The sequence below is a fragment of the Centruroides sculpturatus genome, unplaced genomic scaffold (assembly GCF_000671375.1).
Source record: "Centruroides sculpturatus isolate CEXI.00-Female unplaced genomic scaffold, Cexi_2.0 scaffold896, whole genome shotgun sequence".
NCBI lineage: Eukaryota > Metazoa > Arthropoda > Arachnida > Scorpiones > Buthidae > Centruroides > Centruroides sculpturatus.
This window is the reverse complement of record NW_019385166.1, coordinates 85790-106365: the sequence shown is the minus strand read 5'-3', so window position 1 is coordinate 106365 and position 20576 is coordinate 85790. Positions and strand designations below refer to the sequence as shown.

Here is a 20576-nt window from a genome sequence, read left to right as displayed (position 1 = left end):
TTCGTCTGTCCATGAAATTTCCGCATTGTCGGATTGTTTTGCACCTTTCAAATATTCACAAAGCAGAGCTTGAGCATGCGCAGCGTGTGGAATATTACGGCGGTAGTAGTTCAACATGCCTAAAAACCTACGGAGCTGCTTTACTGTTTTGGGTCGCTCGATCTTTATGACGGCTTCTACTTTCTGGGGGAGAGGTTTGATTCCGCTGGCGTTGACTAAATAACCTAGGAAAGGTAATTCATTTGTACCGAGTATGCATTTATCTGGGTTTATTCGGATACCATATTCTGATAAACGTCCGAGTACTTTTTCCAGATGCACGTAATGTTCCTCCTTTGTCTTACTTGCCAACAGGATATCGTCTATGTAGACAAAAACAAAATCTAATCCATGTAAGACTTCGTGCATAAACCTCTGGAAAGTTTGTGCCGCATTGGACAATCCAAACGGCATGTATAAAAATTCATAAAGGCCGAAGGGTGTTGTAATTGCAGTCTTGGGTACGTCTTCGGGGTGGACCGGGATCTGATGATATGCTCGCGTTAGGTCTATTTTGGAAAATATAGTCTTCCCATATAAATTCTGAGCAAAATCTTGTAGATGAGGCAGTGGGTACCTGTCCGGCACCGTTATTCTATTAAGGGCCCGGTAATCCCCGGTGGGACGACAGTCCCCGTTCGGTTTGGGTACTAAGTGCAGTGGGTTGGACCAATTGGAATTACTCGGCCGACAAATGCCTAGTTCTAACATTAACTGGAATTCCTTTTTTGCGATTTCCAGCTGTTTGGGATTGAGACGGCGGGGGCGAGAAAAAACATTATGTCCTTTGGTAATAATACGGTGGACCGTGTTATGTTTGGGTTTGGTGCTAGATGGATATGGCCGAAGGATATCTTTATATTTGTTTAAAATGTCACTGAATTCCGAATTAGAAACAATTAAAGTAATGTTAGTTTGCACGCCGTTGGGAGCAGACCCCGTCGTTGTCAAGGACGTTAATGGGTCTGTAATGCGGGCGTTTTTTAAGTCGATCAGGAGACCGAAGTGTCTTATGAAATCGGCGCCTATTATTGGTTTGCTGACGTTTGCAATTACAAAAGGCCACGTAAATTGGCGCCTTAAGTTTAGGGACAGGGTTATGGTTTTTGTGCCGTAAGTCTTTATCGGAGAATTGTTTGCCGAATAAAGCGTCAATGAGGCGGGTGCTCTTAATGCCATGGCGGCGTTATATGGTAGAACGCAAATGTCGCTACCACTGTCGATTAGGTAGTGACAACGTGAGGTTGGATCGTAAACGAATAGGCGGCTTGTGTTGTTAATTTGGAAATCACATTGCGCCACGTGTGATTTCCGAGCTAGTTTCCCTGAACTCGGAATTTACAAGGGGCCTTACATTTATTTGCTTGAGCACCAAACTTCGCGTGATACCAGCATAGGTCTTTTGCCTGGAATCGAACAGGTTTCTGCGAACGCCGACGATTCCGAGATCGATTCCGCGGGTGTCTATAATCGCGTGATTGTCTGTCGCTGGGCCTTGCCAGGCGATTAACTTGCTCTGTTAATTCAGCGACCTGCGTTTGGAGCTTCATTATGGCCGCGTGTGTATTATTTTCGTTATTTGCTAAATTAGTTTCGGCTATTTGCAAAGGTGTGAACTCGAGAATTTTATCGGCCATTTGGGCTAATTTGTCTAAATCCCCATCGGAAACAGAAAGAATTGCCTGAGTTTCTTTGGGTAAACGCTGAATCCATAGCGTTCTTAAAAATTCCTCCCCGACTTTATTACTAGCTAGTTGTCGCATTTTGCGTAAAAGATGAGATGGTTTATCATCTCCTAACACGGCATTAGACAGCAAATCTTTCACTCGTTTTTGTTCGGAATCGGAAAATTCTGCTATGAGTCGATCTTTTAGTGTTTGATATAAATTTTCCCTAGGAGGGTTTTTAACGATATCGCTCACGTACGCTAACACTTCCGAGTTGAGAGCTGAAACCACTGCGTAATACTTAGTAGTATCTTGCGATATATCGGCGAGTTTAAACTGGGCCTCAATATTAATAAACCATAAATCGGCTTCTTTATCCCAAAATTGGGGAAGTTTAAGAGCTACCCGACTGATTTCTGGCTTAAGATCGATTTCGTTTGGCATTTTAAGGCAACCAGGGGATACCTACTCAGCAGAACAGCAAAAAAATATGGAACAGAAACTCCACTTACCCGTGTTAGATGACTTATTCTGGCAAGAGGTTGCAGACACACAAATGTGGGGACAATTTCGCCGGTTAGGAGTGGCGAGCGGTTCACCTATCCAAAGAGCGTCGTCTATCGTAGTCGCGGAATTTATTCCGTATTATCCACTGAGGGAACACAATGCAGTACTAGTAAAGGTCTTGTTCTTTCTTTGGTGTTCGAATTCACGTCGAATCACGTTCGGGTCACCACTGGAGGTAATGGATGGCCGCCATCGGTTAGACGAAATCTGGCCGTCTTTTTCCATCCATTTACATCTCCACAAAGACTGTCTTTATCAGAAGGCTGTAAACGTGAATTAGTTAAGTCCACGACCACGTTTTAAACTAAAACAACTTTTATTTACAACAATCCTCGAGTACACTTGAAAGAGAGCTACACATGCTCATGGCAGCGATCACCCGACAAGAAGAAGAAGCAACAATACCCAGAATTCTCTCTCTGGGAAAAACCCAGTTCCCGTTTTTCTATCCGGGATTCCCGGGAAACTCGTAGAGGAGTGGCGCCATCTCACCAGTCCGTGATTTGTCGCCGCAACATTTTCGACACCTTTCATACACCACACCTCTTAAATGCCTATTGTATGTGAATTTGTCCATTCCTTCTGAGTTAGTACTTTTTTTTGCTTTTATTTTATCTGTAACCTTTGATCAGCACTTCAATTGTGGCAGTTTTGTAACTCAATGTTGTTGCAACCTTTTTAATTCGATTAATCTTTTTTAGACGGTCTTGGTCGTTGGAACAATGTAAAAATGCTCTTTTGCTGAGTGCTTTAAATGCTGATAATTTATATTTATATGGGTCGCTGGACCAAGATGGCATGTACAGAGGCGCATGCGTGGGTTTTTCACACTCACCCATGTGTATATTTTCTTGTTTAATCCTCATATCAATGTCCAAAAAAATAGAGATAAGTATAGCTTATTTGTTCTAGTTTTAGTTTTAAACCATGACTATTATTGTCGATTTCATGTAAATATACTTCAATTCGTTAGTTGTTTTTTCGAATTATAAATACATCATCGACATATCGCTAGTAGATTATAATGTCATCAAAGAAATCTTTGAGAATATATTTTTCCAGCTCACGTAGCACAAGTTCACGCAGAAATCCTGATATGTGAATTCTCATTGGGACATCTTTCTTCTTTTGTTTTTCTTTTCTTTTGTATGTCACCTCGTTGACATTCTAACACTTTCAAAATCTATTTTTGGTCACCTACATATATACATCATTTAAATATTGTACTACTTAACATTTTCAAATAAATCCTATATAATTTTTATAATTCACGTATTGATTTATTAATATAATTTCATGCACAATAATTAATATTAAATTGTTTGACTTATTTTTAGCCTTTCGACGTTATTCAAGAATGAAAAATTACAACACAACGATTCCAGTCGAACCTCTGTTTTTCGAAACAGTTTTCACTCCTGAGGTGCTAAGAAATTTCTTTCGCACTTTCTGGCATTATTCCATTTACATATCCATCTTCTATGTACTGGCCATCATGATCCTTCAGCATTACATGAAAGATCGACCACCATATAATTTCAACCGTGCATTCACCATATGGAATGGAATTTTGGCCCTTTACAATATATGCAGCTCCATAAGATTAATTCCAATTTTGTTCGAACAATACAATCACTTTACATTTCACGAAATAATTTGTAACAAGAGTATTGCTGAAAATACACCGCCGATTCTGTTTTGGGGAACACTGTTTGTGTTTTCGAAGGTTTGGGGATTGGGAGATACAATTTTGTTAATACTTCATAAAAGAAAATTGATATTTCTTCACTGCCATCATCATCTTACCATGCTGATTATGACGTGGTATGCTTGTTACAAAGAGCCGAGCTATTTATTGATAGCTTTTTACACCAGTAATTTCGTACATTCATTGACGTATACCTATTTTACTACAAAATGCACGGGGATTCAGATTTCTTCAACAATACCTATGTGTATTACGGGCATTCAAGTTGCACAAATGTTGTTTGGGTTTCTGCTTTCGTGTTGGCTGTATTGGTTGCACCTAAATAATCTTCCATGCGACACTCCCTTCGAAATTTTAAAATACTGCTTTGTTGTAGCTGTGTCATACGTGTATCTGTTCACCCACTTTTTTTATAATTCTTATATTTGCAGATCAAAGATATATGAAAAAAGAGATTATAAAGAATAGTTCGTTGATTTATGCTACATTGTGCAATTATTGAAGAAGTTATTAATAATAATTATACTTTAACGCATAAGTTGTAATATCTGAGTTATTTGTTAAATGGGAGTGGAAATATTACGTCATATAAATACATTTAGAATTGTAAAAGTTAAATAAATGAATAAATAAAATTATTTGTGTTTTTATTAAAAGTTCGTTTGTTTACAGATAAATAAATTATAATTTAAAATATCAATTTTTTTATATTAAAGTCTCATCAATAACAATTCAGGAGCGAATTGAAATGATTAAAGATAATTTTTATTTAATAATTTTAATTCGTTTGGTATGTTATTTTTCAAAAGTTTTATTTATAAATGTTTACCTCGTGCAATTTTAACACTTAAGTACAATTCTATAAAGACGGAACAAGTTTATAAAAAAAAAAAGAAAAGAAAAAGGGCTACTTTAACTTAAACTTAACCGACAAAATCAGTTCAAAACTCGATTCTCACGAGGAGTTGGGTTCCTTGTCGATATGAGTAGATCTCTGTGTCACGATTGTGTCATCCGTCACTTCATTGGTCCATGGAGATTGTCATCTCCGACGAAATCGGGGAAAGGCCCGAAGGAACACTTCATATAAAAAGGTAGGCACGATGAGTAAGATCGAGAAAGTTATGATTGTATGTGTGCCGCACGTCTACCTCCCGCCGAGATTGTCTTCGAGAGAATGTGCTTGTTCGTCAATCAAGACTTCCTTCTCCCCTACTGAACTCTAAGATATTAACAATTCACCTACTTAACTTCGAAGAGAACTATTTTGGAAAGTAAAAGGATTTGGGACTTTATTACTGTTACTCGATCAACAGTATAATATAAGGTATTTATCCTGCCAGCGCATTATTGTACGCTCTATCTCTACTCCTTGTAAACTGATAGCGAACGCGATTAAAACTCAATAATGAAAGCGAGTGTAACTCAATGCCTAACGCGATTCACTTAGCTTACATTTAGCACAATACTAACTTTTGTAAACTTAAATTAATTCTGATGTATAAACTAACATAGATGTATTTTAAATAAACGGTTATTTATGTTATAAATATCTCTGAGTGCAATTCTTCCGTTCCTCTCTCCGTTCACTCCATTCCGGGTCCAAAACTGATACGTAGCCGCTCGCGCGAACTTGTGGTCTCTGTATCCACCTAAGGATACAGTGGTGTCATCCTGACGTGGTATCGAAGAAATACTGTTCCTCCGGTCACAGTGATGTCCCGAAAATTAGATTTTGTTGTTAAAAGAAAAACAAAGAAAAAGAAAAAAACACAATAGTAAAGAATGGAGGCTCAAGGAGGAGAGAATCGGGGAGGAGGTTCACTCCAAAGGATATCCGGAATGATTTCCCTAACTGCCACATTTTCGGGAAATGCATTGAGACTCCGAATTAGAGACATTTTCGATTCCCTAGAAGAAATAGCAAAAATGAAAGGTTGGGAGTCGCGAAGCTGAAACTAACAGGAATAGCACGGGGTTATGCATGGAAAGACGCGCGCATGCGAGAACTGGACACCTATGAAGACTTTAAGCGGCAGAGGATCTCGCGATTCAAGAAAGAGCCATACTCTCCTCGCCTTCAAAAATTTTACGCCTGCACGCAAAGACGCGATGATGATGTACAGACAAATGCAGACTATAGAGCTTAGTGTCGGAAACAATAATATAGCAAATAGGAGACGATGCTCGGGAGATCGCAGTAATAAAAAGATGTCAAGCGAAAGAACGTGACGAAATATTACTCGTCCAATTCCTGAACGGGCTGAATGACAAAATCAAACGAAGGGTAATGTCCCCAGAACCGGACACACTTGATAATGCGGTCAAAGCGGCAATTACCGAGGAGACAATAGAGCAGTTGACCGGAAACTCACGAGGGATAGTCGGAGCGATAAACGGTCCCGAGGACAAACGCGGATCCCGAGGACAAATAATTTAGAAGCAACTGTACGAGGGAGAAAAATTAGTAGAAAGTTTAATCTGTATGATATAATGAGGACTTCACACGTATCGAGTTTCGTTCGATTCAACTAAGTAAACTTTCATCCGTGTCTGAGAACCGTTAGGTTAATTCCAACAACCCTGTATAGGCTAATAATTTTCAAAGTGGTGCCATTAAAATTTCTTACTTCACAGAATGAAGCACCAAATTTAATATTAAAATATAAATCAGTTTTCTTTTTCAATGTTATTATTATTACACAATTCTTATTGGTATGGAATTGTAAACAGAACTTACAAAGCAGATTAATTAATTAATTATTGCGCCTATAAATATTGCCAAATATTTGAGGAAATTTAAAAGTTTTTATTATTAAACAATTCATAAAATATATATATGCTGAAGATTAAATAAATGATTATAAGAAAATTAATCTGCGCATTACAACTGTCGATTAAAAGTTGTTTCTGGTAAAAAGAATTTCTATAAAGGATATGAAAACACATAGAGTATAATAAGAAGATTGAAATTAAAATATTCAATTGAAATTAGATAAAAGGTCGATTCAGCTTAATTAATTCAGCATCACAGATCATTTACTTTAATAGAAAGATAAAAAAATGTAGGAATTCTCTTTACGTCTTGTCCTACTTAAACCTAATTAACTTCACTCTTACTACTTAGTCTTATGCAATACTACCGTTTAATTACGTCACTAGACACTACAAATGGTGACATATAATACTAAACATTAAACTCGAACCGTTTCGGAAACTCTTCGTCTTAAAAAAAAAGGAGAAAAAGACCCGTCTGGACTCGTCTTCTGTCGTTCTGCGCCTTTTTTTCTTTTAATTGTCCTCTCGCTTCTCGCTTCACGGCCCTGCCCTGTTCAGCACTTACCAAGGAGAATCGAAAATAATCAATCGTATAGAAGCGTATACGATGAATTTCATATCTTCATTATTTATAATATTTATTATATTTATCGTTGTGCCCGAAATTTCGTTTTTGCGGAAATCAAGAGAGGAAATGGAACTGACACAGAAGCATTTCTTGTATTTTTCGTTTTTTCTGCGTATCATGTTTATTCCACTGGTTAGATTGTTTCTCTTCTCTTACTGTGTGTGGCAGGTTACTTTGTTGTGGAGAAGAGATAGTTAAAATGTCAGAAGAGATAACTGATATTACTATTAGAAACCATTTCCTGCTAGACACATTAAAAGATATAATGCAAAAACACGTGGAACTTTGAGGATTTTTAACAATGAATAACGAACAATGGAACATTTTCTTACCTTTGGTATACACCAGTTTACTTTACTTCACGTGTTTCATGTGGTATGCAACGATATTTGTTAATCCATTTTGTATTGTTTTTTGTTAAAAATTGTTTAGGTTTTAGAACTACTTTTATAAACAGAATTGTGTTTGAAAACCGAAGTTTGACTGTATATTAATTACCTATGAGATGATATTATAGTGTATAATTAGGAATCATCGTTCAATGCTAATAGTGAGTTATTTTGTCATGTTATTGGTTTCAATTAATACGAAAACGCTACTCCTACAGCTACACAGCTTGTACTCGTATATGCATACAGTATAACAGTAAAAATGTGTGATCCGGGATTTATCGAATTAATCATTATGAGAAAACGCATTATTTTTTTACACATTGTTTACGAAAAAGGATGTTACGTTCATCGTTTTTGTAGTAATGGAAAATCAACTTACTTTTCACATGGCCTTATCTGTAATTCGAATCGTTTTTTAACTCTTTCCGCTCTGTGGGCACTAAGAAACCCATTATGGGTTCGTCCAGGCCCACAATTGGCAGCGGGGTGGTAAGGGACGGGGCTTGACATATACGAACGGACCACCCCCGAAAAAGTCCTGGGGTTTATTTGACTCGTCTGGATTCGATTCTGGGTCCCCAGAGCCGTAGGCTGCAACCTTGGCTGCTTGGCCATCTTGCCAGCCTCTGTAATTCGAATCGACATATGTTTGTCTACCTTCTCTGCACTCGTGGCACGTCACTGTTGGCTGGAGAAGAAGTTAACACTTCCTTTGTTACTTAACATTTCTATTGTTAACACTTCCACTGTTGACACTTTGTTACACATTTTTGAAGTCAATCATTTTCAACCCCCATATCTCCCGCATCCTTATAGCTATCGAGACGCAACCCCCATAGTGCACAAATGGAGACTTGGGGCTACCACCACATACAAACAGCATTCATGTGCGATGTGTAGTTTTTGCGGAAAAGTGAAATATAGGGACACACACGTCCATTTATATATATATATGTTACATTCAAAACCCGTTTTTAGTTAGAACGCGTTTTAACTAGTTGAAACTAGTTTATACTGAATGTCTTTGTTAAAACCCGTTTTGTCTAGTTAAAACTAGTTTATACTGAATGTCTTTGTTAAAACCCGTTTTGTCTAGTTAAAACTAGTTTTAACTCAAATTCATTTTTGACTAGCAGTAAATTCTAGTTTTAACTAGACAAAACGGGTTTTAACAAAGACATCCAGTATAAACTAGTTTTAACTAGTTAAAACGCATCCTAACTAAAAACTGGTTTGACTGCAACGCATAGAGTGATTCGGGGTAAGATGGTAAGCGGGGGAAGATGCCTAATTTTTGATATTTTCAAACGGTGACGTCACATATTGTCATGTATTTGTATGATGAATCGTTGGGCCAATATTGAGTGCGGAAAGCTGTAGTTGGCTACCGTTACTTCATTTTCTACATCCGAGAAGAATAAAAGCTAGATAAGAACGAAGTTTTTGTTGTGAAATGTTTCTAGAATAATTTTAAACTAAAAGTTAAAATGGAATTTATTAAAAATTGCTAAAAACAATTAATGTGTGATGTAGTTAAGGTTCTAAAGTTTCCATTGTCAGCTACCGCCGATCCCGATCGGACATGCTGGAGCACGTGACTCTACTAGGCATCTTACCCCAACAAATGGAAAATATGCCACATTTTTCTTGGGGTAACGTGCCTATTTTTTGTTAATTGATTTCCAATATGCCTATTTTTAATAAACTTTTGTTTTCTCGTTTTATTGCAGGATATGCATAGAAATTATATAAGGACTTCTCAAAAAAGTTTTTGGACTGAAAAAAGCTTTCAGCTAGCTATAGAACACGTTAGAACGGGCGGAAACTTAACAATACTTATACTGTGCTGTTATACTTACTATGAAGTACTTTGTACTACATATGCAATAAATTAAATTTGGTTAAGAAATTCAAAAATTAATTTTAAGCAATTATATTTGTTATCTTACCCTAATGGCATTTGGCATCTCACCCAGATACTTGGGGTGAGATGCTTAAAATGCCAGACAGTGAAAAAGTCGTCATTGCAAACACAGTATAGAATTTTTTAAAATAAACTCCAAACTTTTATTTGAAAGACATACTCCAGAATATCATATTTTCATTAGAGGGCTCCTAAACTCAAACTAGCGCTGTAATTTTCTTCATAAGCAAAATGTTAGGCATCTTTCGCCAAATCACTATACATAACTTTATTTCCCCCAAACATATTTATGTAGCTAAAATTAGTTTTAACTAATGTTAAAAGTTAAAACTAGTTTTATCTAAAGTCAAAACATGTACAGCAGTAAAATAGCAAATGAACGGAAATAAACAAAACTTACTGGCATTTTAAACTTTAAGGAAAAATCTTGTAAAATCGACAACATCATTTTTTCATGTAAAGCTGGACAATTTCATCTAATTCAACTCCATCAATCTGCTTATCCACAACGTATTACCTGGTATCTATACTGTATAACCAATATGTAAATTTTTTTTCTCTCCAGACTAGAACGAACGAGGATAGTTAATAGCGCTAACAAAGCTTAAAATACGAAATATTAACCTTTCTTGTACCATTGGTAAATAGCTTACGGTAATTAAACAGATAATTGTTATTGTTAGAATTTGCGTTTGGTGCACTTCCTTAATCCTTGCTGTCTCTGTTGTCGCTTCCATCGAATTCAGGCGATTACTTGAGCAAAAAAACGAAATTAGGGTCATCCAGGTTTCTGTGTCTATCCTAAAAGACACAGTGGTGTCAGTAGTCGTCGCGAACGCGATGTCACTTCTGTCACGTGGTGCCAAAGCATAGAGGGCGTTTCGCGCATTATTACATGTGCATATATCAGTATAAAGCTTTGTAGCTGTATGATTAGCGTTTTCGTATTAATTGTAACTAATAAAATGACAAAATGACTCACTGTTAACGATATTTCGTTCGATAATATCGAATTAATTTGAATTTCTTAGAACAACTAAACTTTTCTGAAAATCACTACTGTACTTTTCAATTTAATTACTTAGTCTACACAAGTAACATACGTGTATATTCAGTCTCTTGTAAATAATGAAATAATTATAAAACAGAGTTTTCCTGATTTGTCGGGGGATAAGTTAGGATCCATTTCTGTTATCATCTCGGCCCTACATACGTAAAATTGTTGATGCTTGTTTTGTCCTGAAGTAAGTTATTACCCGATCCTTTACATTACGAAGTGGCAAAACTCCAAAGTTTGTATCTAAGCTTGTCCTAACAATTCTGCAGTATATCGACGTTACAGAGAATAACCCTTGTTAAATTATAGTTACGTGCTTTTGGAGAATTATCTTGTTCACAAATTTATACAGTAGACATTCTACTAAATAATTGTTTTTATAAACAAAAAATGTATTTGAAATTAAAGTAGAGCGTCGATTATCCGAATTAATTGGGAACTGAGGTTGTTCGGATAACTGATATTTCGGATAACCGATTATGTGCTGTACGTCCTCATCTCTCGCTTGGACACAGGTATGAAACTTTTGTAAACGTAAAGAAATTTGCTCCCTATAAAATCTCTTAATCATGAGTTTCTTAAATTCATCACATGTCACCACCTCCTTCATCTTTGCATCCTTCCATGCAAATTCTCGGGCTATCCCCGTTAATTTTAATTTTGCGATTCCTACACATTGTGCCCTACTCCAACTAGTTAATTTTGGGATTTCGTCTAAAGACTCAAAAAAATCGGTGACCTTAAAGCCTCCCCCCCAAAGGAAGACATGAAATAATGAAATCATTCCTCTTAATCCGCCTAACGCGGCTTTTCCTGCGGGCTCTGCCCATGCACCTCCCGCTATCTCTCCTTGCACCCGAGCTTCACCTCTTGTCACCATATTATTTCGAATTATCTAGGGTCGTTAACAAATTCTGATCCTGCTCTGACACCAATGTGACCGTAGGGTCGGTGTCTCGTTCACACGACGTCAGGATGGGACACCACCGTATCTCTCAGTATACGGAAATCGCGACTTTACATCACGCGAGTGGTAGCGGGTGAGCGGTTGGATTCGGAAGAGGTGAGGAGAGATAGGAGGAAGTGATTCACTCGGATTCCATATTAATTAACTAACAATAAATATTTTAATTATAACAAAACAAAATACAGATATACTCGATATCAAGCATAACTAACGTTCCCCTTAATTATTACTAGCCCGTTTGAGAGAGTTTACAAACGAATCGCGTGTTGGTAAATACATTTTAACTGAGTCGAAGACCTGTTATAAGATGACTAGATAAACCTTCGATGGAATGGTCGAAAGTTCGATAAAATTGTTCTGGAACTTTAGAGTGTCCGGTAACAGGAGCACTAAGGTGTGGTAGCACGGAGGTGGCGATGTGTGTGTAAGATATCTTTAAAGATTCACGTCTTTGTCACGGTATTAACTCTTGAGAAGGCAAACTTTGGAGGTCGACTTTTGAGGACGAACTTTAAAAGACGACTCTTGAATTTGTTATTGCTCTCCCTTGTTATTTCCTTCTGGGTTTTTCCCATGAGGTCAGGAGGTTGCTGTTAAGGAGCTAGCGTCCAATACTGGAATTTTACCAAACCTGGGTGATGCATTAATGACTAGATGAATCCTCCTCAACAAGGAACCAAATCCGTGCGAAATAATTTTTATGGATTTCAGCCTAACTCGATAAAACGATCGAAGTTAAACGATTGAATTCCAAAATAATTGAAATTTAAAATAACACTTTATTGAGGGTCTGTTCGTCCCTCACAGCATTATCTAAATGGAAAATCTATTAGCCACAGATACGAACGTTTTACTTACATCTATGTAATTGAATTTGTAGAGCCCTAAGTTGTAAGCTATATAAACACTATTATTACAATAGAGAATTACTCTAAAAGTGCGATTAATATGCTTCTATTTCGAGTACAATTGCAAATTCTTAAACAATCAATTCGATAATTACATCATCGTAATTATTTCGTAAAATTGAATTAGGTTTGTACCGATAAACGTCTGATTGTTATTGTATTCTGATGGTAACACTATAAAGTTAACAGGTAATTTTGTGAAGACGAATAATTGCACTCTCATGACGTTATTTTTATCATAAATTTATTTAATCCTAACACTATATAAAAATACACTATCATTTTAAATACTTCAAGATACTTTAAAATCAAAATATTCTTTACAGCTGAAGCATGTAATGTATTCTCAGGGGTTCCACTGGCCCTGTCGAAGTCAGTACTTCCTTACTAACAACATTACAACAACTGCCTTCAAGACATTCATTCTCAAAACAAGGAACACTTTTCCCAACTTTACCTTAGGGACCACCGCAAGCCAAGATGGGCCTCCTTCTCTAGTGACAACAGACTAGCCCGCAAATATACTACCTCTGTGTTTGTGCTTATCGCAACCTGCCTCAGCATTGCAACCAGCCTGGATAGCCTGGCGAGGTTGTTCGGTTAACTTTCTTTTATACGCGCTAGCCTAGAGGTACAGGCCACTTGTCCCTCTTTTGTTCCCCTGGACCAGTATAATTAATACTAGGTCTTCAGGGTTCTCTCCAAGCTGAGGTTCATGTTATGTTATGTTTTGTTCGCTCTAAGTTGTCATGTACAGTACATTCGTATTCGCTAAGTCGCGAATTCTGTGCCGTGGTCTTTGTTTTGTCGGCGGTCTGTTGTACTGTACAAATTGGAGCAGTTTCATCGTTTTTTTCAGGCATGTACCTATATTTTGTATTACATTTATTTGGGTTTCAATAAACGGAGCAGGGTGCTGGACGCTCACAAATCTCTTCTTCACACTTTCCTATCACCCTGACCCCATCTTCACCTTCCCCCTCTCTTAACCTCTTCTCACTTCTCTTGTAAGGCTTCTGGTTCGGCCTTCTTAACTTTTACAGAGAGAGAGAGAGAGAGAGAGGTAGGTATTTAATAAATAAGTAAAAAATATAATTTAAATAATTATTATATTGAGCTATTTCCCTATTATACTTTGTCTTACTGCTATAATATTATTTTAAGTTATCGTGTTTTAATTTACTTGGATATTAGAACAAANTTGCGTATTGGTTCGATTATAGAACGATTGTAAACGTTTCAGAAAATTGATCAAATTGAAAATAGTTCGTTTGATTTTCGGCAATTCTCTTCAGCGGTAGGTGTTATATAACAATTACTATGGTTATTGAAATATTGGATGTAAATGGGGTTTGCTTGCAAAACCTCCGCTGACGAAGTCGCGGGTAACAGCTAGTATTGTATATTTACGTTTTCATAAATTTTATTTTATTTTGCATATCACAATCGAAAACCAATATCCATTGATCGGAAAGTTTTACGATATTTATGAAATTGAATTTATATAAGTTTTAAGTTTCATAATCACAATAATCACAACAGAGAATTAATCTAAAAGATCGATAAATTGGCTTCTATATAAAGCAGGGATGCAATTTATTAGACAATCAATTCGATATATATTTCTTCGTAATTATTTCATGGTATTCAATTACGTTTCTCTCGATAATCGTCTGATAGTTGTTGTACTCTAATAATAACAATACAAAGTGTCGAGACGATACTAATACACATACGTACACATAACACTAAAGATATTTTCAGCTGATTTATCAATTTTTATTTGAATTGTAAAAACCGTTTTTTTAATACACAACGAGTAAAATATAATCGTCCAGCAAATGAATTAAAAACTGATTATTTATAATGATTTTTCAGGTGTATGATAATTTTATCAACATAGGAAAGTATTGTTCTTTTATTTTCACACCCGAATATAATACGTTGTTTTACTTTATAGTATGTTCGTGATATTGTTTATAGACTTAACGAAAGCATATGATAATATCGCAACATCTAAATTATTAAAGGCATTACAAGAGATGAATAATAATAACACGCTTATTAAAGCAGTTAAAGATTTATATAGAAAATCTATAACGAAAACAGATATTGGGAAAAAATATCAGACTAATTTATGGTATGAAAAGCACTAAGACAGAGATGTTGTATCTTACCAACTTTATTTAAAATCTAAGTAAAAGAAGTATTGAAAATATGGAAAAGGAAATGTTATGATATGAAAATAGATATTAACAATAAACTAATATTTACATTGCAATTTGCAGATGATCAGATGATAACGGCATATAATAAAAATAATCTAAAGTACGTGACAATGAAAATAAAACAAAAATATTTTAGAGGAGGTTTATACATAAACACGAGTGAAACAATATATTTTTGCATAAGTGAGGCTAAAACAGACACAAAAATGGAGGAAGAGAAAAAGATTGAGAAATATTAACGTCACAATACAAATTCATCAAAATGGAAGAGATACATTAGAAATTAATACAAGATTAGCACATGGTAAGATTAAATGGAAAACTAGATGAAGAAAAAAAATATATATATATATATAATGCTATTGTTAAAAGCATTCTCTTATGCATGGAGAAACACTGGGGTATAGAAAATAAAAATTAACAATGGTTGAAGATCGTGCAAAATCTCAAAAAAAGAAACGATAACTAATGAGATTGAAGAAAACGGTTATGGAAGAAATAAAAAGGAAACAACTTATTTGGTTTGGACATGTAAAAAAAAGGAGTGACGAGACATATAAATGGAAATATCGATGGAATACATTCTACATAAAAGGAAAAAAAAGAAGACCCAGACAAACTCGGTACGACACAGTAAACTTTGCGTGTAGTAAAAAAGGGATTAAAGAGGAATGGTGTATAGATAGAGAGAGAGATGAAAAGGGTTCCCACGGATCAGGAGGCGACTTCAGACGCCATAAACCGAATACAGATACTGTATGTAGATTATGTAAACAGAAAATACATTTAAAATTATTAGAAAATCCTTAAAAATATAACCGATTAATTCGTAATATAAGTAATATTTAAATATAAAATGAAATTAAGTTTTAATACTTTGTACCGTAGTGTAGAAGATTACAAAAAATTTTAACAATTGATTTATACGAGAATATTATTTGATGCAGAACGTAACTGTGTATTATGTTTATACAACAAAATATTTATTAGAGTAACTTAATTGTACGCGTGTTATTGAAAATATCTAAAGCATCGATTTCATTGACATAAATCTCGGAACAGAAATTCCTTGTAAAATACAAATGTTTCATTGACTTAAATTATTTCAAGCACGAATGTAATCATTCGAATCTAATATATGTAATTTGTGGTTAATTTTTAAGAAATCGTTTGAGAATTTTCAAATTTTAAATATTAATAAATAAATATATATTAAAGACAAAACTAATTATTCAATTTAAATTTTCTTCCAAGCAGGTAAATTTAACGATAAGAAAACTCTTAAATTTCAAAACTGTTCTTTACATTCAATTATACATAATTACTTATTCATCTATAATATATAAAAGTCACAATGCGTTTGTACGTATATTTGTTTTAACGTTAAACAAATGATTCAATGTTACGGCAGCAAATTTAGCATGAAGAATCTTTCGTACGAAATCGTACACAAATCGTACGAAAACAATTCTTTTTTAATCAACTTCGTGAAAATTGTATATTGTTATATTCAGTCTTGTGTTTATTGTAATGTGTTGCTTAAGGTTTGTCCTGTGGTTTTTACTTTAAGTCCTAGCAACATTCTGTGATTTTAAGCTTCATTATTCAATTACGTATACAAAAATTACGTATCGCGAATGAAATATAAATTCAAATGTATTGATGGCAAATTGTTTCCAAGCAACAATTCAGTTTCTACAGTCCGTAACGTGATTGGATTAAACAATGGTTAACGTCACACTATTGATTTTCCACAATTGCGTCTATCAACCAATCACTAACCATCTTATGATTTACGTATTCACTTCGTAGAATATTCTACTGGAGACAAAACGACTTAAAGCGTTATTCTAACTTTCGTATTATTCTCAGTGTATATTGCCAAATCTGTATTCTGTTACATTATAACTAACGTCAACCTTGGTGACTGTACAACGAAATAATCTTTAAACTTGTTTCGTTCAAAATGCATTCACCACACAGCAAATGCATTGCCACAAAACTTCGACCTGTCATTTCTGTTTCCGAAGTATTCGGTTTGAATTTGTTGGAAACTTGTGATTGTCAGAAAAAAAAAATCAAGAAGAAATCAAAATTTTTTTACAATTTATACGAATTTACTCGAGCTATTTTTATGGACGATGGTATTAATGCTTACAGTAACGATTGCCTCTGATAACGTTTGCATTCAAATATATTCGATATTTCAAAATAATAAATTGTACATTTCATTCGTTGCATGGAATGCTTCCTTGTACACAGCTGTACAGTTCAGTATTTTGCGAAGAAAAAAAATTGATATTCATCATTTAATGAAAGATTTTAAGGAAGAAGAAGAATTTATCGAGAGATATGAGGGTCGCATTATTTATTATTTCTGTTACTACGTTTCGATTCTCTTATGTTGCTTTACAATGAGTTCGTACATTGATTATTTTGCTCTGAAAACAACACATCACAATTATAAAATGTCTTTCCTTTGTGCTATTAGCATCAAATTTTGGCTCGTTTATATGGCTTCTCACATACTGTGTCAATTTTTTTTATTTTCTAATTTTTCTCTTACTTATAGGAAGAAGGTTGATAAATATGTCTGTTCAGTTGAAACTTGCAATTATCGCAAGCAAATCGTTCATTGATAAACTAACCAGAAATCTTTGGGAAATTTGGCAGATATTTGAAGAAGCCAACGACAAATGGAAGGCGCTTTTCCCTCTTATTTACGGTTTTTTCCTCTACCAAACTTGTTTATATGTATATATCGCTCTCTTCGTACGTTTTGACATTATTTTTCGTGTGGCAATCGCAATATTTGCAGTGACATTTTTCATTGGAGCTTTAATAGTGTCGTGGGCATTATCAATTTTTACATCAATCGTGAGTATTGTTCTAATTAATATAAAAGTTATAAAATATAATTGTTTAAATAATGAACTTAATATTTATTTTTTTATAAATATACTTCAGATATACGACAGTTTTATCAACATCGGGAAATATAACTCTGTTATTTTCCCACCGACATACAGATTTAAAGTACGTTATTTATTACTTTTATTGAATATGTAATGTAATTTTATTAATAATTAAATAATTTCAGATCATTTGTTTCATGAAGAGATTCGGAGGAAGACCTTTCGGGATATCGATGTGGGGATTTTTCTACGTCAAAAGAAATTTCTTGATCAGGATAAATACGTCTTATTATAGTGTTTTCTTCAGTTTTATTAGCAGAACACAGTATTCATATATTACGGCAGATATAAATCTTCAATGATAAAATGCGGATATTTATTATGTTAATTGTTAAAAATTAACAAAAAGAAATATACTTCCAGTTAAAATTTCGATAAACGTGTCTAAAAGTTTTTATTTTGTTATCAATTTTTACAATGTAATGTAAATGTAACATTATGTAATATTTTTTTTATAATATAACATAATTCATATATTGCTTTAATTGAAAGTTCATTGTTTTAAGTGGTGTTTTTTAAGAAAGAGACATACCTTGAGAATTATCATAAATAAAAAGAGTATATTTTTGGTGTTGTTCTATTTATTATGCTTTAACTGTTTTCAGATGGTAAGTGGATTGTATTCTATTTTCTCTTCTCTCATTCAAATAACCGGAGTTCTACGAAATAAGAGATGCTCTGCTGTAACTTTTGTAAATTATACGATGAAGAATGAAACAAATAATTGAAAGTTCTCATACAGGTAAATTTTCTGGCGAACTTTTTGGACAGCTATTTATTTATAAGTACAGAAATACAGTATTGACAAACAATCTGTTCCAACAAATAAAACAAAAAAACAATGCTTTTATCATGAAACCAGAAGATTTAAAGTAAAAAGCTCACTGTTTGTTTAACGGCGAATGTAATGCTAACATAATCTGGATCTCAGGCCATGTGTTATCTTAGTGCTGCAGTTTAAAGCCTACAATTCTGACTCAAAACTCGCAGCTGACCAATTGAAATGAACAATGTCAATATGTCAATGTAATCGAAAGAATACTCAAGATCAAAAGAAAAAATGTATTTGTTACAAACACAGTTGGCCAAATATTGGAATATTAGAAGATTTAATGGAAAACTTGGATACTTTTAAACTCGAGCTGAACAAACTTTCCACTTCAGACTGGGTTTCAAATAGGGCCAATTATCTTTAAGTTCATCGAAATTTCAGAAATCACATAAAAAATTTTATAAAGTATTACGGAAGTTAGAGATAATGTGTTAATAATTTTAATATACGCATTCTTTTGTTGAAATTTTTTCTCAACGAGATATTACTTGAGTGTTCACGTAATAACTTGTTTTATTCTATAGTTTGAACATATGTCAGATATTTAGTATTGTGTAAACTACTTAAAAAACAATAGACGTACATAGAACAGTTTTTCACGTTATGTTTGTACAGTATATAGTTATAAAAAACAAGATAGTGCATTAATTTAGATGTGTGTGCATGCATTAATATACACCAAGAATTCTCAGCATCGTTAGAAAGATTTAAAGAAATATAATATAGAAAGATAGAAGAAATGTAATATAGACGTTATTTGTTTTAAATATCAAAAATGCTTGACTGCAAAACCCTTCAGATGTTGCTATCATTGTAGCAAACAATAACATTATCGCCTATAAAAATACTTCTAAAAAATTCGAGTAAAATTTCTCAAATCGTGTTGACTTCGTCTTTCTATCGTTGCATGCTTCCAGTGTGATTAGAAGTGATTATGTTGCCTGGAAACAATTCGCGATAAAGTTTTAATTTACATACACTTTTTAATACGTTATTAGATTATATATTTCAGACTTTTGAGTATATTTAATACATTTTAAAATGTATTAAAATATTCGTGATATTCAAGTATTGCAAATAATTTGTAAATATAAACCCCATTACATAATAGCTTGAAGTATTTAAAACAAAAGCGTATTTTTACATAGTGTTTCATGATAATAAGAACGTTATGAGAGTGCAATTATTCGTTTTCACAAAATTACCTGTTATCTTTATAGTGTTATCATCAGAATACAACAATAATCAGTGGTCTATCGGTACAAAACTAATTGAATTTTACGATATAATTACGATGTGGTATCGAATTGATTGCTTAAGAATTTGCAATTGTACTCGAAATAAAAGCATATTTATCGATTATTTAGAGTAATTCGCTAATGTAGTATTTGTGTTTATATAGCTTAAAACTTAGAGCTATACAAATTCAATTTCATAGATGTAAGTAAACTCTTTCGATCTATAGCTAATATATTTTCCATTTAGAAAATACAATTGGAAGTACAATCTATAAAATATATAATATCAGATTAAAAAAAAAACATCTCATAAATTTATCACACTGTTATATAGGCCTACGTATATACTTTATACATAGTTCAATTAATACTTTTATGGATTATTTTTTCTTATATTATTTCGATAGTAAATATGTATTTCAATATTCATCGTTACATTTTTATCAGTACAGGTAACCCCCGTATAACACGGCACTTCTATAGCACGGATTTACTCTGACACGGTTCAAGAATTGGGTAAAACCTTCGTACAACAGGAAATGTAATAAATTTTTACATACTTAAGTAATAATAGTTCACGAAAATTATTATTTTCGTGAACTATTAATACTTAAGTATGTAAATTTTTTTTTCTCGCCTTCTATCGATACACGTGGTCCATCTCGAAA

At 34.0% G+C, this 20576-nt stretch overlaps 2 protein-coding genes across 2 annotated transcripts; one reads left to right on the top strand and one right to left on the bottom strand.

The window, feature by feature from the left end:
• Positions 1-1195: 1195 nt before the first annotated feature.
• Positions 1196-2579, bottom strand: LOC111635670. The gene has a single exon (XM_023380700.1). It carries the CDS (start codon positions 2148-2150, stop codon positions 1356-1358), a length of 795 nt encoding a protein of 264 aa, XP_023236468.1. The 5' UTR covers positions 2151-2579; the 3' UTR covers positions 1196-1355.
• A 3187-nt stretch (positions 2580-5766) lies between these two features.
• LOC111635663 lies at positions 5767-18188 on the top strand. The gene is made up of 4 exons (XM_023380689.1): positions 5767-5917; positions 17436-17740; positions 17831-17899; positions 17964-18188. The coding sequence occupies exons 1-4, from the start codon at positions 5767-5769 to the stop codon at positions 18138-18140; spliced, it is 702 nt and encodes a 233-aa protein (XP_023236457.1). The 3' UTR covers positions 18141-18188.
• Positions 18189-20576: the final 2388 nt, after the last annotated feature.

What these genes read in the sequence shown, in the direction of transcription:
- LOC111635670 (XM_023380700.1), bottom strand. Translation starts at nt 2,150, where the DNA reads ATGCCAAACGAAATCGATCTTAAGCCAGAAATCAGTCGGGTAGCTCTT.
- LOC111635663 (XM_023380689.1), top strand. Translation starts at nt 5,767, where the DNA reads ATGGAGGCTCAAGGAGGAGAGAATCGGGGAGGAGGTTCACTCCAAAGG. An exon ending in TATCAATTTTTACATCAATC is followed by an intron (nt 17,741 to 17,830) that starts GTGAGTATTGTT and finishes AATATACTTCAG; the next exon opens with ATATACGACAGTTTTATCAA. An exon ending in CACCGACATACAGATTTAAA is followed by an intron (nt 17,900 to 17,963) that starts GTACGTTATTTA and finishes AAATAATTTCAG; the next exon opens with ATCATTTGTTTCATGAAGAG.